A 16,265-nucleotide genomic window follows, 5' to 3' on the forward strand; every position below is an offset into this window, starting at 1 on the left:
AAACATCTTCCACAGCAGATTAAATCTACTGTATACAGATAAATATTGTCCTACCTCTCAGAGGAGGGAGAAGGAGAGGAGAGTGTGTGTGTGTGACGTCCAGACTCACATTCGTTTTAAACGTGTGTTTGCATTTAACTGTTAATGTGTTAAGTGTTTTTAGGTGTGTGTGTGTGTGTGTGTGTGTGGATGATGCAAAAGGCTGGCAACAATTCCACTGTTGTGAAACGAGTAAGCGCCATTTTTTAATCCATCATTTCTAGGTGTTCGTTCTCAAGGGGCGGGGGTCAAAGGGAGGGGGGGGGGGGGGGGGGGGGGGGGAGGGCTGCCCATGAATTATTGAAGCATCATCAGTGCCAAAAACAAACGCATCACGCTCCAGCCTGCCGTGGGAGGGGCGCCACTGGACGCTTTTTAATGGCGTTTGGATTCCTCGGCCTGGCGTGTTGCTTGTCATACATAATGCAGGCGTGTTGTTGTGTGTGCAGCTGCCGCCGCCGTTCAGGGTCTGGGGCCACGCCGGCTCCAGGGTTTATCGTCCGGGGCCTCCAGGTCACCCGTGAACAGAGATATGGGGAGGGAGAGCCAAGAGAAACTGAGCAGGGGAGGAATGGGAGGAGGAGAGCGACGGAGGGAAGGAAGGAGAGGGAAGGAAGGGCCGATGGGAGAGAAGAGGCGAACGAGAGGAGGGGGAGACAAGGTGAGAAAAAAAGAGGGGCAAACAGAATGGTGGGAGGGGGGAGCGAGGAGGAAAATAGCAAAAAGGATGAGAGCGTAAGAGCGGGAGACAGACAGAGGGAGAGGAAGAAACAGAGATGGAGAGCAAGAAAGAAGCGGGGCGCGCCAATTTGAAGCAGCTTCCATATTCGGAATTCGTTTCTTTCATTTGTCATCCGCTGGATAACGCATGTTGTTTCTCTCTCTCTCTGTACCTCTCTGCAAAGGCTCCTTCTGAGGCTACAGGGTGAATAGAGCTGATTATCTGGTGCTGCTCTCCAGGCAAGGATGGCCGAGGGAGAAAGGGAGGGAGGGAGAAAGGGATGGAGGGGAGGAGGGAGGGAGGAGAGCAGGCCTCTTTCTTCCCTTGCACAGGGGCCGTGTCTCCTGGCAGACGCTGTAATCAGTCCTTCTGTTGACTCACAATGGAGAGAGCACTTTCTATCAAGGTGGGGAGGGGGGACCGGGAGAGGGGCCAGAGAGAGGGGGGGAGAGAGAGGGCGAGAGAGAGAGAGATAGGGGGCGAGAGAGAGAGACAGGGCGAGGGTGCGGGGAGAGACTGAGCGAACGGGCGAGCGGAGATGGGGCAGAGAGAAACAGGAGAAGAGAGAGTGTAGAAGGGGAGAGGGGGGAGCGGAGAGAGAGAAAGGGAGATAGCGACTAATGTCATAACGCCTAAAAAGAGCACCAGCCCCCCTCGGGCTCTTTCATGGAGAACAGAAACAAAACACGTCTTGATCCAGTGTTTCATGTTGGTAAGTGCTGGTTGAAAGCGTGGCAAATGGACTGTAAACCTGAAGACACACTGCTGGGCTCTCGTCAGCCGCAACCTTGTGCTGGTTCTCCTCATACAGAATATTCCAGAGCAGCTGACAAAAGGATGTGAATAACAAAAGTCTTCTTTTGAAGAGTTCTCCTTTATTATTTGTATAAGATTGTGTTTATTACTGGATTTGTAATCATTTCGACTGGGCTCTGCTGTGGTGATGGGAGACCTTGAAGCCCTCTTGTGTTCAGAGGCCTCTGTGTGGCCTCTGTGTGTCTCTGTGTGTGTGTGTGTGTTTCCAAGCTTGAAAGCGCGTGTGTTTACATGCGTTTGTATGCGAGCAGGTGCGTGTACGCACGTGTCTGCAAGTGTGTGAGTCGCGCACCCAGGAAACGGCTCACACAAACAACAAGAAATGAATAAGAGGAAGAGAGAAAAAAAAACAACAAGACGAAGATGATGAGAAGAGGAATGATTGTGTGGGAGTAGAGCTACGCAGGTTTAATTATGTGTGCCATTAAAACTTCCTCTGTGTGTGTGTGTGTGTGTGTGGGGGGGGGGGGGGCACCGTTAAGGCTTGCATGCATTGGAATGCACACGATGGAGGCGGGTTAGTGTCATCATGGTGACAGAGTGTATGCTAATGGAGGTCTGTAGGACAAGGTAATGGCAGAGAGAAGCTGGGAGTGCGGTGAGCTGTCAGTCTCACAAGCAGCTGAAGATGCACATGGAGAGGACGAGGAGGACTCTGGTGTGCGTGCGTGCGTGTACTGCTCGCGAGAGGAACAGCTTTACACACCCAGTAGTGGTGGTGTGCAAGGCCGGTGCTTGTGAATGCCTTACGTGAGAGAGTAAAGCAGTATTAATGTGTTTACTGCGAGATGCAATCAGACAGATTTTCACTGTCTGTTCACACTCTCCTCTCTTGTAGTGGATGAGGTGTGTGTGTGTGTCACCTTTTCCCATTACACACACACACACACACACACACACACACACACACACACACAAAAAGAGTGTGCATGTCTGCACATGAGGGTCTTGGACGAAATGAGCAATTTGGAAATGATACGGCTGGCTAAACTGTCACTATTTCTCGTCCATATGTTAATCTGGGGCTCAGAGTTCTTTTTCACCGGCGCACCTTCTCCACATTCCTACTGCAGTGAAGGACACCCAGCCATGCTGGGGAATGGGCTACACATTTTAATTTCACACTCCATCAGTTGTTACAGCCTGACTCTGGCACAACATAAAGAGAGAGAGACAGAGAGAGAGAGAGATAGATACAGAGGGAGAGGGAGAGAGAGAGAGAGGTGAGAGACAGAAACAGAGTCTGGCAACCGGCCAGCATTGAGTTGACCAGCCCTGACCAGCCCGATGACATCATGTCTTTAAACTTTCCCAGTGACACTCCTTCCTGTGGGGGGAGGGAGCAGCTTCAGGGAGTCAGAGCAGGCAGGCATCCTCCCCTTCAGCACCTGGCAACCGACACCGGCTCCCCTGCGCACCCCCGAGATGCTGACTGTCTGCGAGACCGTCGGCTAGGAGATGAGTTCAAACGCAACGCAGGAAAACCAAAGAATAAAAAATGGTCCATCGCGTCGCGCTTTGACCTCCACTCTCCCTTAATAACTCCATGTGTTCAGCGAGGAGGGGTAGGGTGGGCGGGGGGTGGTGGAGGGGTGGGGTGGGGGGTGGTGTCATCTCTTCTGGTTTATGGAGGGAGAAGGAGGGGTAATGGGCTGTAAATGACCCTCTAACTACCATCCGCTATCATCCATCCCTTGGCTTCCACACCCAGGGCTCCAGTAGTTAACCAATTAGAAAGGAGTCACTCTCTCGGGTTCATTATTCCAGCGGCCATGTGACGTGAGAGAGTGACAGAGGAGAGGAGGGTGGAAGCGGGGGGACGGACAGAAGAGAGGAGGAGAGAAAGGAAGAGGGGATGGCGACCGGAGGAGAGAGGACAGGAGAGAGGAGGAGAGAAAGGAAGAGGGGATGGCGACCGGAGGAGAGAGGACAGGAGAGAGGAGGAGAGAAAGGAAGAGGGGATGGCGACCAGAGAAGAGAGGACAGGAGAGAGGAGGAGAGAAAGGAAGAGGGGATGGCGACCGGAGGAGAGAGGACAGGAGAGAGGAGGAGAGAAAGGTAGAGGGGATGGCGACCGGAGGAGAGAGGACAGAAGAGAGGAGGAGAGAAAGCAAGAGGGGATGGCGACCGGAGGAGAGAGGACAGGAGAGAGGAGGAGAGAAAGGAAGAGGGGATGGCGACCGGAGGAGAGAGGACAGGAGAGAGGAGGAGAGAAAGGAAGAGGGGATGGCGACCGGAGGAGAGAGGACAGGAGAGAGGAGGAGAGAAAGGAAGAGGGGATGGCGACCGGAGGAGAGAGGACAGGAGAGAGGAGGAGAGAAAGGAAGAGGGGATGGCGACCGGAGGAGAGAGGACAGGAGAGAGGAGGAGAGAAAGGAAGAGGGGATGGCGACCGGAGGAGAGAGGACAGGAGAGAGAGGGCGATAGAATGGAGGTGTGGAGACGAGGAGAGCAGGGTGAAGCCAGGGACAGCAGACGATGATGAGAGAGAGCGTGTGGGCGAGGGGAGGGGGCGATGAAACCTCCCGGGGGAACAGGCACTACACACACCTGCTGCCTCCAAACCAACCATGTGGACTGCACTCTTCGTTTCAGTTAGTTCCGAGACGTCTTGCTACTATTCACACTCGTGCACAGACAGACACACACACAGACAATCTTTCTCTGGAACACCTCATCAACATTTAATCCAACACACACGCATGTACTGCAAACACATCCACACACACACACGCACACGGTCTATTCTATTGTACACTAATCCCAGCAGAACAAAACATTGTAACAGCGTTCGGATAAAATTTAGTTGCCATGGCTACAGTAGGTAACAACGGGGACTGCGTGTGGTTGCGACCTTGACTTGTTCCCGTCTCGTCACTCTGCAGTGGTAAACCAGGAGAGCAAGGCAGCCTTTCTGAATGACTCGTACACCCAAGACACTTACAAATAACAACAGATTTATGTATCAACTTTTGGTTTGTGAAGAGCTTCAAAAGAAATGAACCACATTTATAAGGAAGATAGAAGCTGGGTCTGATCCTAGAGTGCTTGGGAACACATCTGGGTTAAGTCTCAAGTCTTTTATTTGTCAGGTACACAGTACAACACAAGGTTAGACTGGGCACTGAAATTCTTAAGACCAGACAATGCAAGCACCTGGCACATGGTTAGGAGTACGATGCATAATCAATAGAGCAAATTTAACTAGCAACCTGTGGAGGGCACACCTTTTTCCGCACGTGTGTGTGTGTGTGTGTGCGTGTGTGTGTGTGTGCCCCAGAGCCCGCTGACCTGAGTGAGTCCAGACACCTGTCCCTTCTCCAAGGGCGGCGAGATGGAGGGGGTGAAGACCTCTGATTGGTCCACTGGCCGGCCTTTCAGGAAGTGCTTCCCTGCTTCGTAGATGTCCACCTCGATCATCTTCCCCTTGAACTCGGACCTCTTGGGAACCAGCACCTGCACACACACACACACACACACACACACCAGGATTAAAGCAAACCTCACAGGTCTGACACAATGTCAGTTCTCTATTGTAAGAAGAGACAACCCCACCTTCCTGAACAACAGCTGACATCCAGAACAGAAGCCAGGAGTTCCCCTGGGGGTGGGATGGCTGAGGGAGGAAGGGGAGGGTTGGGGGTGGGTGGGTGTGTGGGTTGGGGGGGGCTTGGTTCAAATCCATCTTAACATGTACCTGGTGTGCAGGTAACTGATTGACGCTTGTAACGGCGTTCATAGCCCCAAGACAGCCAGAATGGGGGAAGGGGGGGGGTACCACCAGTTACTTCCCCTTTCCACTTAACTTTCTTTAATAGCAGAACTTCAAACATGTTCTTGATAGTCGTTAAACGTAGGAGTACATTGATTTATTTGAAGATGTTTGAAAGTTTTTTGGGAGAGTTTCTTTTTTTTTGGGGGGGGGGGGATTCTTTGAAGCCATGTGCAGAGAAGACAGGAATCTTCTCTCTTCCTTCCTCCCTCTCCCTCCCTCCCTCCCTCCCTCTCTCGTTGTACTATGGCCCAGGGCTGGAGTCGGACCCAGTGTTTTCACATTAAAGAGTTTGTAAGACACATGCTGTTGCAGCCTACAGTACCAGAGGGCATCAGGGTGGCTGATTAACAGCTAACCCACCCTAGAGAGCCCTAACCTGGGGAAGCCTCCTGTCGATGCCCCCCCCCCCCATCAGTGGTACTGAGTCACCACATACAGTCATAACTATGTTCATAGACAAACCACGGGCTGTGTCTTACCTGTTCATAGAACTTGTTGTGAGCCACATAGTACTGTGCATCAAAGGACTCCTCAGTCACAAGAACATACTGCCTCTTCCCAACCTGAGAGAGTGAGAAAGAGAGAAAAATAGAGAGAGAGAGAGAGAGAGAGAGAGAACAACAGAAAACAGGTGAAGAGAGTGAGACTATTTGCAGTGACAACATCTAAATGACACGCTTAGTTGGTTATTAACCGGCCAACAATGACCTTCTGTTTAAAACCCTGAACAAACACACGCACTCTCGCATGAGTGCGCGGGCGGGCGCACACACACACACACACACGCGCGCGGTAAACACATTCACAGATGGAGCCCCAATCTCACCTTGGTGTGCTTCAACTTCCTCTCTCTAGGATAGATAAGAGTCGAAATCGACCATTGTGCTTGCTTGTTCCAAGGTACGATTCACAATAGCAGCCTCACTCAAACATGTCTGCCTGCATCCTTCCCCTGAGAGGAGCCATGGTCCTCCTCCCCTCAGTGAGGACTACAGCTTCTGTGGTATGTTCATGTTCACTGGGATCTCATGTCAGACACACAGACACTATTGGAATGTGTTTGAGTTTTCCTTTAGCGGCACCCGGATGGCTTGCTTAATGAAATAAGGAACAAGGCACTGCTCTGGTTGTGTGTCTCATGCTTCATATCATCTCTGAGGAAATGGACAGTAGTAGCAGTTCCTGGTCTGGACTGGTCCAGTCCAGTCTAGTCCAGTCCAGACTTTGCTTGGACACACAGAGTTGCTGTTAGAGTCTTGGTTGCCAAATGACATATATATGACATTCACCACATAAACAACATGGCTTGACAAGATCCACAGCAGACACGTATGAGGCACACACACACACACACACACACACCTAGTCAAATTGAGACCCAGACTTCAAATGTGCATGTTCATTGTCTACAAGAGCACCCATATGTTAGTCTTCAAAGACGGAGACTGAGAGACGGAGACTGAGAGTGAGATAAAGGGAGAGAGAGAGAGAGTGAATAGGACAATACCATACGATATCCAAATTGCTTTCACTTTATTTGGGGAAGAAGGGGAGCAGCTGGCCTTTTGAGATGACAACCCTAAATGTGCTACTCAGCCTGGCCTGGCACAGAAAGAGCCTCTTGTTGTTCACACACACACACACACACACACCGTCAGGGCCTGATGGCGAGAGGCAGATGAAAAGGCAACTTGAACGAGAAGAGAAGTGGAGGAGCCTTGATAGCAGAAACACACAACCACACACACACACTTTCTCTTTGACACACCAATACCCCCCCCCCCCCCCCCCCCCCCCCCCTTGGTTCCAGGGCTTATTAAAACCTACCCGTCGTCTCTTGTTGGCCGTCCCACAATGCCTGTACAGAACAGGACAGAGCAGGACTTTAGGACAGAGCAGGACTCTAGGACAGAGCAGGACTCTAGGACAGAGCAGGACTCTGGGACAGAGCAGGACTCTAGGACAGAGCAGGACTCTAGGACAGAGCAGGACTCTAGGACAGAGCAGGACTATAGGACAGAGCAGGACTCTGGGACAGAGCAGGACTCTCGGACAGAGCAGGACTCTAGGACAGAGCAGGACTCTAGGACAGAGCAGGACTTTAGGACAGAGCAGGACTCTAGGACAGAGCAGGACTCTAGGACAGAGCAGGACTCTAGGACAGAGCAGGACTATAGGACAGAGCAGGACTCTAGGACAGAGCAGGACTATAGGACAGAGCAGGACTATAGTTCAGTCCAGGGATGCACCTTCTTGGGAGATGTGGGCCAGACATCATCTTCTAACCTGAGTTAAAGGGATGCGAGCAGGCCCCATGGAGCAGTGGGAAGCCCAGAGGTGCAGGACTGGAGCCCCCTGCTGAAGAGGAGAGTAGCGTGGGCTGATTCACGAGGGGGGGATCAGTCTCCATGCTTGTGTGCCCACAACCTGATTAAAGCTTTGATCGAGATTAGACGTACGCACGCAAAAAACAACGCGCAGGGAAAGTTTCTATTTGACACGCAAATTCCAGTGCTCGCTCCCCATACTAAACGTGTGCTGAGAAAGTGAGAGAGAAAGAGAGACGTACACACATACTAAAACGTGCCCGCACACACACATACACACTGACTTGCACACGTACTATACACGCACACCTCCACAACAAAGAACTAACAGGAAGCTCAACAAAGCCCCACACTCATCCTCCAAAAACAAAACTGATGAGGAAAACTAGAAGGAGGACCGAAGGGAAGGGGAAAGGATGAAGAGGAGAAATGCCCACGGCAGAGAGAGAGAGAGAGAGAGAGAGAGAGAGAGAGAGAGAGAGACAGACAGAGAGAACGAGAGAGAGAGAGAGACAGAGAAAGAGAGAGAGACAGAGAGAGAGAGAGAGAGACACAGACAAAAAGCCACAAGAAACAAAAGGCCCCTACTCTCTGACAAACTAACGTGCTTTTAGTTACAGTCCTCCCACATGTTCCTTACAGTGTGATGGTTGCTGGCGTGGAGCTGGAGATATTCTCTTTCCCCCGCTCTGGCCTGCGATCAGAGGAAACCTCTTCCTTCTTAATTGACTCTAATCCAGGTTGCTGGATTAGCAGGTAAACAATCAGATGAGGAATAATGACGCAGGATTAAGGTATGGACGATGCGCCGCGATAGCGTGCTAATCTAATTGTGGGGAGGGATTGGGATGCCGTGGGGAGCTCGCGCCTCCAGGAAGAAAAACATATCGAAAGCTTGTTGGATTGTAATCAATGGGGACCAGGATGGTTCTGTGGGCTCAGGACAAACACTGGTGGTAATCTTCAGCGGCGCTTGGAAACACCAAGTACAGCAGAGGACTGACGACTTACACAGACATGGTTTACATGTGTGATGAAAGAAATCTGCTTCCCTCTGTGTGTGTGTGTGTGCGTGTGTTTGTGGGGAAATGACAGTCTTATCAGCAGCAGACACAGACACAGAACTCCTCCGAGACCGACCATGTGTGCGTGTGTGACGGTGTGTGTGTTTACACACTCTGTCAGCAAAGCTCAAGAACCTTCCATCATATGTTAGGGGAAGACAAAAGTGATATGGAGTAGATCTTTGGGATAAAGTGTTTAATTGATAATTAATCCACATGATGAACAGCATCCTCTGCCGTGTCGTCTGTATGGTAATAAGGATCTGATTCTTGCAAGGCCTATAGATCTCACACACACACACACACACAGTATCCGTGCATGGTACTGCATTGCCCCTGCCGTGGACTAACATCCTCTGCAGCAGACGCCATGGGGCACTCCCAGAATGCATCAGGACAGAACTCCCATTTGAGCGTCCCACCAGAGCGAGTGTAACGAGGCGTCCCAAGGTGTCAGGCCCGAACTGGCACGCCAAACGTGTGGCAAGGAGACACTCCTCTCTCTTCACCCGTCAACACTGCTCAGCACTGGACAGAGAGCAGGGGGGGGTGTGTGTTTATAGGTGTGTGTGTGTGTGCAGTGAGCAGGAGGGGTGTGTGAGTTTATGAGTTCAGGAACATGGCGGAGGCCTCTCTAATGGTGCCTAATTAGCATAACAAAAGCAGGGGGAGTGGCCTAGTTTCCCACTCCTGCCCAGCCGCATCTCATTAAGGACAGCTGAATAACAATTACCCCAGTCCCCCATGAATAGATGCTTGGCAGGCCTGCCTATGTGTGTGTATGTGCGTGTGTACATGTGTGTGTGTGTCTGTAAGTGTGCAGCTTGAGGCCCTGCCAAATCACTAATGCTTTCTTGGCTTTTTATGTCCCCCCCCCCCCCCTCTCTCTCTCTCTCCCCCCCCACCTCTCTCTCTCTTTCTCTCTCTCTCTGCTATGCTGGATAGGGGGCTCATGGGGGCAAAAATTACATGTGAACAGTGTGTTGTGCACCTGCATCGTGTCCAAATGTGGTCCCCCGCCCAATCCCAGAGCCCCCCACCCCCCCCCACCCTCAGCAATTACTAGTCAGCATCACGGGCTGCTCCTGTATTGGCCGATGCAATCCCTGTCTATTATCAGTCATGATGTCTAACTCCCCCCCCTCTCCCTCCCCCACACCCGTTCTCTTATTCCCCCCCCCCTCTCTCTTTCTCTCTCTCCCTCTCTTTCTCTCTTTCTCTCTCTCTCTCTCTCTCTCTCTCTCTCTCTCTCTCTCTCTCTCTCTCTCTCTCTCTCTCTCTTTCTCTCTCCATTTCTCTCTCTGTCTCTCCTGCTCAGCATACAGCTGTGTCCATTACGACTCATCTCTCTGATCCGATTCACGGAAAATCACTGGGACACGGTGGAAAGCTAGCGGTGCTCTCCAAACCGCACTCAAACATCATTTACAGTCGTGTGTGTTTAGAGAACTTTGGAAGTGAAGTGATGCTGCGTCGAGAGAAGACAAATCCAACTATGAATCATGTTATATAAACGGATGAGATTCTTCCATTTCAATCTTTGTCGGGCGGTTGTGCTGTAGGTCATAGTGCTTCCTGACAGTCACTCACACCCGCATACACACACACACCCCCAGCACACACCCAAGACACACACGTACACCCCCCCCCACACACACACACCGATTCCCACACACACTTACACATGTACACACACACCCCTAACACACACGGATACATTAAATACACACACACGTATACGCGCACACAAAGACTGAAAGCCAAACGTGTATAAACTTCACCCCCGCCACACACATTAATTTCATTGCTTCATCAATTTCAGTGAGATGACACAAATGACACAGTACTCAGTCATGAGGAAGACTAATCCTGTTTGTCAGGGAGAAGACAGATCCAGCATCCGTCAGCCTACAGCACACACACACACACACACACACACACACACACACACACACACACACACACACACACACACAGGCCCATGGGCTCTTTGTATTGCTACAGCTGCTGCACACAATTACATCACCCTGGATATGACAGAAAACAATGCCAGAGCGGACGCCCCCAAAACATCAGTCACACACACACAGCAACAGACCTATACACACAGACCTATACACACAGCCATATACACACAGACCTATACACACACAGTTCACCCTGTAAGGAGAACCTTTAAGGAGACTACTCAAACACATAGACATAGAGGAGAGAACCCATTTCCGGAAAGTTCTGTGCTGTGGTATTGGTGTCAGGTCTGTGCATGTGTATTCCTGTGTACCACCAGCATTTCCCTGTCTCTCTCCCACTGCATACTGTCCACACTGCAGAGGGATTCTGACAGCTGTTCTGCCCTGCAGACCAGCCAGCTGCAATCAGGTAGAGGACGCTCAAGTGATTTATGCTGAGTGTGTGCACAGTATGAGGTGCTTGTTAGGAAGTGTGCATGTTTGTGTGTATTTGTGTGTGTGTGTGAGAGAGAGAGAGAGAGAGAGATAGGGATGGAGAGAAAGAGAGAGGGAGAGAGAGAGAGAGAGAGAGAGGGAGAGAGACAGGGAGAAAGAGAGGGAGGGAGGGAGAACATGTGGGTGAATAGAAGATGAGACCCAGGACATGTGATTAGTTCATCAATCAGAGCTGGGCTTTGCTGATTGGCTGGAAACCTTGTGGGTAGCATCACAGTTTGGCTGTTGGTCTGGTTCATCTACATCTGGCCTGTCTTATATATACTGTATAGCTGGTCTGGTTCACCTACATCTGGTCTGGTTTACCTACATCTGGTCTGGTTGATATACTGTTAAACTGGTCTGGTACATGTACATCTGGTCTGGTTTATCTACATCGGGTTTAGATGACATACATCTGGTTTGGTTCATAAACAACTGGTCTAGTTTTTATGCACTTTACGTGAGTATAATACACAAATATGCTATAATACACTTTATAAACTTATGACAGCCCTTTGAATCATCTAAGGGGGACTCACTTGAATTTGAGAAAAGTCAACAGTTGCCTCGTCAGAAAAGCCCACACTGGCTTGCTGCTAAGGGGCAGGTTCAATCTAGTTTTTAAATGGAATATTACCACTTGAACAGCTGTGATTGATCTTCCTTCCTGCTGGTGAATCAGCCCGGCTCTCGAGAGGTGACTCGCCTGCCCCCTTGTCACCTCATTAGCATCCGCATTAGCATCCATCACTGGGAATATGGCTGCAATCAAAATAGGCTGGCTGGCTGGAGGGACTGACTGGCTGGCTGGAGGGACTGGCTGGCTGGCTGGCTGGAGGGACTGGCTGGCTGACTGACTGTCTGGCTGGCTGGAGGGACTGGCTGGCTGTCTGGCTGAACGGACTGGCTGGCTGTAGGGACTGACTGGCTGTCTGGCTGGAGGGACTGACTGGCTGTCTGTCTGGCTGGAGGGACTGACTGGCTGGCTGTCTGGCTGGAGGGACTGACTGGCTGGCTGTCTGGCTGGAGGGACTGACTGTCTGTCTGTCTGGCTGGAGGGACTGACTGGCTGTCTGTCTGGCTGGAGGGACTGACTGGCTGGCTGTCTGGCTGGAGGGACTGACTGTCTGTCTGTCTGGCTGGAGGGACTGGCTGTCTGACTGTGGAGGTGAGGCCTGTATGTCTGTTACTCGGGAAACGGATGAATGTGCCCCTCCGCCACCACGCCCCTTCTCTCTCTCTGCCCGTCTCTCTTTGCCCCTCCTCCTCCCTCCTTCACCCCCCCCCCCCTGGTCTTTTCCCTCTCCCCCCTCATCCTCCCTCTTCTCTCCTCCAGCAGGGAACTTAATCACACTCCAGAGTCTCGCCGGGCAGAGAGTTCCCGTGTTCCTGGAGGGACGGCCCTCTTCATTGGCCCGCCAACGAGTCATTCATCTCTAGTCCAGCTTCGCTCTCTCATCTCTCTATCCTCCCTCCCTCCCTCCCTCCCTCCCAGACTCCCTGCCTCCCTCCCATACTCCCTCGCTCAGAGAACATCATCACTCCAGCGCTGGGAGAGAGCGTGTCAGAACGCTCAGTCACCAGAATGACTGCAACCCTGACACAGGCTGAGGAAACTAGAACAATATCCTAACCCCCCCTCCCCCTTAACACACACACAGTACAGTCTAGTAGGCCTGATTATAGTCGATTCAAAATGCCCCATGACCCAGAACACAGAGCTGTACTGTAACTTAATCTGTGTGTTTTTGTGCGTCCCCCCCGAGCAGCCCCCCAGTCAATCAGCAGATGTAGTGGCAGCCTGCTGGGAGACTCCTCGGTGCTCCAGAGTGTGTGTTCTCTCCAGGAGGTCACCTTGGGATTGCTGATCACCACAGGCAACCGACCAGTCATCCATCCAGAAATTATCATCTGGAGATCTCGACCACAAAGTCAGATTAGTGCCCAGTTCTGCTCCATGCTAGCCAGAACTCCAGATTACGGCCTAGCTCTGCTCCAGATTGACTGGAAAGACAGATTAGATCCCAGTTGACCTCACAGCAGGACAAACAATGTTCTATGTGACACCGTCTCATAATCTGCACACCATCTCATAATCTGCACATCAGTTAATTGGATGTGTTCATTCAAAATATGTGTCAGATGTAAACAACAACAACAATGTTGTCTATTATCGCCTACAACATGCAAAAACATACAATAATCTGTGACGTCCAGCCTGATAAAGGCGTTAGTCCACACCTTCTACTGTCCTCAGATCTACTGGTCCTGGTCTGGTTCTGGCCTGGGCCTGCCCTGGTCCTGCCTTGTACAGACTAAGCCAGCCCAGTTCTCATAACCCATCTGTGGGCCCCACACTGCAGTTGTCTAAGAAAGGCCTTTTGTGTGTATGTGAGTGTAGTGAGGGAGTGGGATAGATAGATAGAAAGTAAGAAAGGGAAGAGAAAGTGTGTGTATATGATTGGGCGGGGCGCGGCGTGGAGCCGGCAGATTGTTGGTTTAGTAAGCTTGTTATGATTGAGGGGTAATACACACATGCAAATGGCCCATCCTAAATGGGTTCACGTCATTTGAATATTCATCCGGCTCTGCTCTGTCTTCCCCGGGATTTGTTCGACTGACTTTGCATAAATTAATTCCATATCTCCTGTTTGAACACAGAGCGTCAGGGCCCCGACAGCATGAAAATGAGGACTGCCTGTCCAGACCAGCTCGGCCAAGCCTCTGTGTGTGTGTGTGTGTGTTTGTGTGTGTTGAGTAACAACGTGTATGGGTGTCTGGGTGAGTCGTTGCCTAATTGGGATAGTGCGTGTATGTTCTGTGTTACGCTACGATGTGTGTGCGTGTGTGTGTGTCCTCGAACCAGATGCCAGGTCCGGGGGTGGCATATGGTTGAGTGACGGAGGCCATGGTAGCTGCACCGGGCAGGACGTGGCTTTCATTAGTGTTGATGGATGTGCCCAGGACCCTCTCTGGCCGCCGGTGTGATCTCAACGTACACTGGGCAGTCGTTAACTAACGAGGGGAGCCATTAACTCCAATCCACACGCGCGGACTGTATGCGTATGCAGTCACAGGCGCACACACTGGGGGTAGGGGCATGGCCTCTTCTGCCTCCCCGTCTGGAGATAGCGCCGACTGGGAAGCTTCAGCCCTGGTGGTCCTCTCCGTGAGAGAGGGCCGACTGACAGACTAAGAGCCCGTAGCTCCGTGGACTGTGTTTGAATCGAACCAAGCTCCTCTCTGCCTGGGGGGGAGTGGGGATTTTCATTGGTCCACCCCATCCCCATCCCTGGAAAGTTCCAGGCTCTGGGACAAATATCACTACTGAATGAGGAGAGATGACACCATTGCCTCTCTCTCTTTCTCTCTCCAGAGAAAGCGTGTGGTTGCTTAGTAATCAGCTCAAGCGAGCGGACGATAACGGCATTCTCAGCGTTTACGAGGCGTGGGACTGGACAGGGTCAGGAAGAGGCCAGCTAGAGCATGACAGTCTGGGCCTGCGGCATTATGGGATGCAAGGCCTCTCAGAATGGCGGGCTAAGCCGCGGCGTGTCCCCGGCAATCGTCTACATGAGTGATCTGAGCGTGCAATGGGGCGATGAGAACGCCGGCTGGCAGGGGTGAGGCCCATGGGGGGGCGGGGGGGGGGGGGGGGGGTAGTTGGAGGAAGAGGAGGGGAGGAGAGGAGGAGTGAGAAGGAGGGGTAGAAAGAAGAGAAGGAGGAATGGGACAAAGAAGATGATGAGGGTGGGGTTGGCGGGGTCCGTTAACAAGCAGGGGCCTCCAACCGCAGGGGGACAAGCCAGCCTCTAACAGCCTCTAAAACTGGAGGCTTACAGCCACTGGGAAGTTTCTAATAAACTGCACAAGCTGCACACGCACAAAACGTTGAAACACGTTGAAATCCCCTCAAATACTAAATAAATACAACTACATGCTAAATAATCGCTTGGCATACGTAGTTTGAACTTTGCGGTAATGAGAAAGCCCGCACCTCGCCATGATCTGTGAGCCCCAGACCCTGCCATGTGTCCAGAGAGGGAGGAGAGAGAGGGGGGAGAGAGAGAGAGAAAGAGAGAGAGGAGACAGAGGGAGGAGAGAGAGGGAGGAGAGAGAGGGAGGAGGAGGAGGAGCTGGCTGCATGCCAGGGGAAGGACGTCCTGGATGCAGAGCTGAACCCAGGCAACTGATTTGTCCTATATGTCATCTGACCTAATCACTCAGTCAGGGTCAGGGGGAGAGAGGGAGGAGGACAGGGGCAAAGAGAGTAAAACAGGAGGAGAGGGAGGAGGACCGGGGGAGAGAGAGTAAGACAGGAGAGAGAGAGTAAGACGGGGGAGAGATTAAGACAGGGGGGAGAGAGTAAGACAGGGGGGAGAGAGTAAGACAGGGGAGAGAGAGTAAAACAGGGGGAGAGGGAGGAGGACCGGGGGAGAGAGAGAGTAAGACGGGGAGATAGAGTAAGACAGGGGGGAGAGATTAAGACAGGGGGGAGAGAGTAAGACAGGGGAGAGAGGGTGGAGGACAGGGGGAGAGAGGAGAGGTAAGCGGGACAGGGGCTGGAAAACAGAGAGTGATCTGAGAGAGATGGGGGCAGCACAGTGGAAACCATATTGATAAAAGGATTTACTGCTTCAGAGCACACTTTGGGGAATAAAAGACAAGCTTCCAGCTCTGGCGAGGAGAGGAAAGGGAGAGGGAAGAGAGAGAAAAGAAAGCGACAGCTATTCTCTCCGTCATTCAGTCTGCTCGCTGCCTCCCCTGCTCCCCTCCCTTCTTCATTTCAAAGCCCCACTATCAGCCCTCCTCAGGGAACTTCCTGATCTCCGCAAACCAGATGATGCCATTCACAGGCAGGAATAATCACTTTTTTCCCTTCTCTTCTCTCACTACTCTTTCTCTCCGTCTCTCTCTTCTTCCCTCCTTCCTTTAAAGCCCCAGTCATCTGCTGTGACTGGGGTGAGGAGATTACGGGCGGCAACAGCAAGACCCCCGTCTAAACTGGTTAATTTAATCCAGTAATCCTCCGATAATTGGCGAATCTGAAACTGACATTTCGCTGCCCCGTGCACA

At 51.7% G+C, this 16,265-nt stretch overlaps 1 protein-coding gene across 1 annotated transcript in view; it reads right to left on the reverse strand.

The window, feature by feature from the left end:
• Window positions 1-4,039: 4,039 nt before the first annotated feature.
• The window catches only part of cdkal1 (CDK5 regulatory subunit associated protein 1-like 1), a 141,004-nt gene continuing 128,778 nt past the window's right edge, over window positions 4,040-16,265 (reverse strand). Inside the window, exons 13-14 of the mRNA XM_047039871.1 lie at window positions 5,831-5,914; window positions 4,040-5,032 (exon numbers count right to left, since the gene is read on the reverse strand). Of these exons, the coding sequence (XP_046895827.1) occupies window positions 4,781-5,032; window positions 5,831-5,914 (336 nt within the window). The 3' untranslated portion in view covers window positions 4,040-4,780. The remainder of the gene's footprint in view (window positions 5,033-5,830; window positions 5,915-16,265) is intronic.

This window comes from Hypomesus transpacificus, chromosome 2, assembly GCF_021917145.1.
Source record: "Hypomesus transpacificus isolate Combined female chromosome 2, fHypTra1, whole genome shotgun sequence".
In the NCBI taxonomy this organism is placed as follows: domain Eukaryota; kingdom Metazoa; phylum Chordata; class Actinopteri; order Osmeriformes; family Osmeridae; genus Hypomesus; species Hypomesus transpacificus.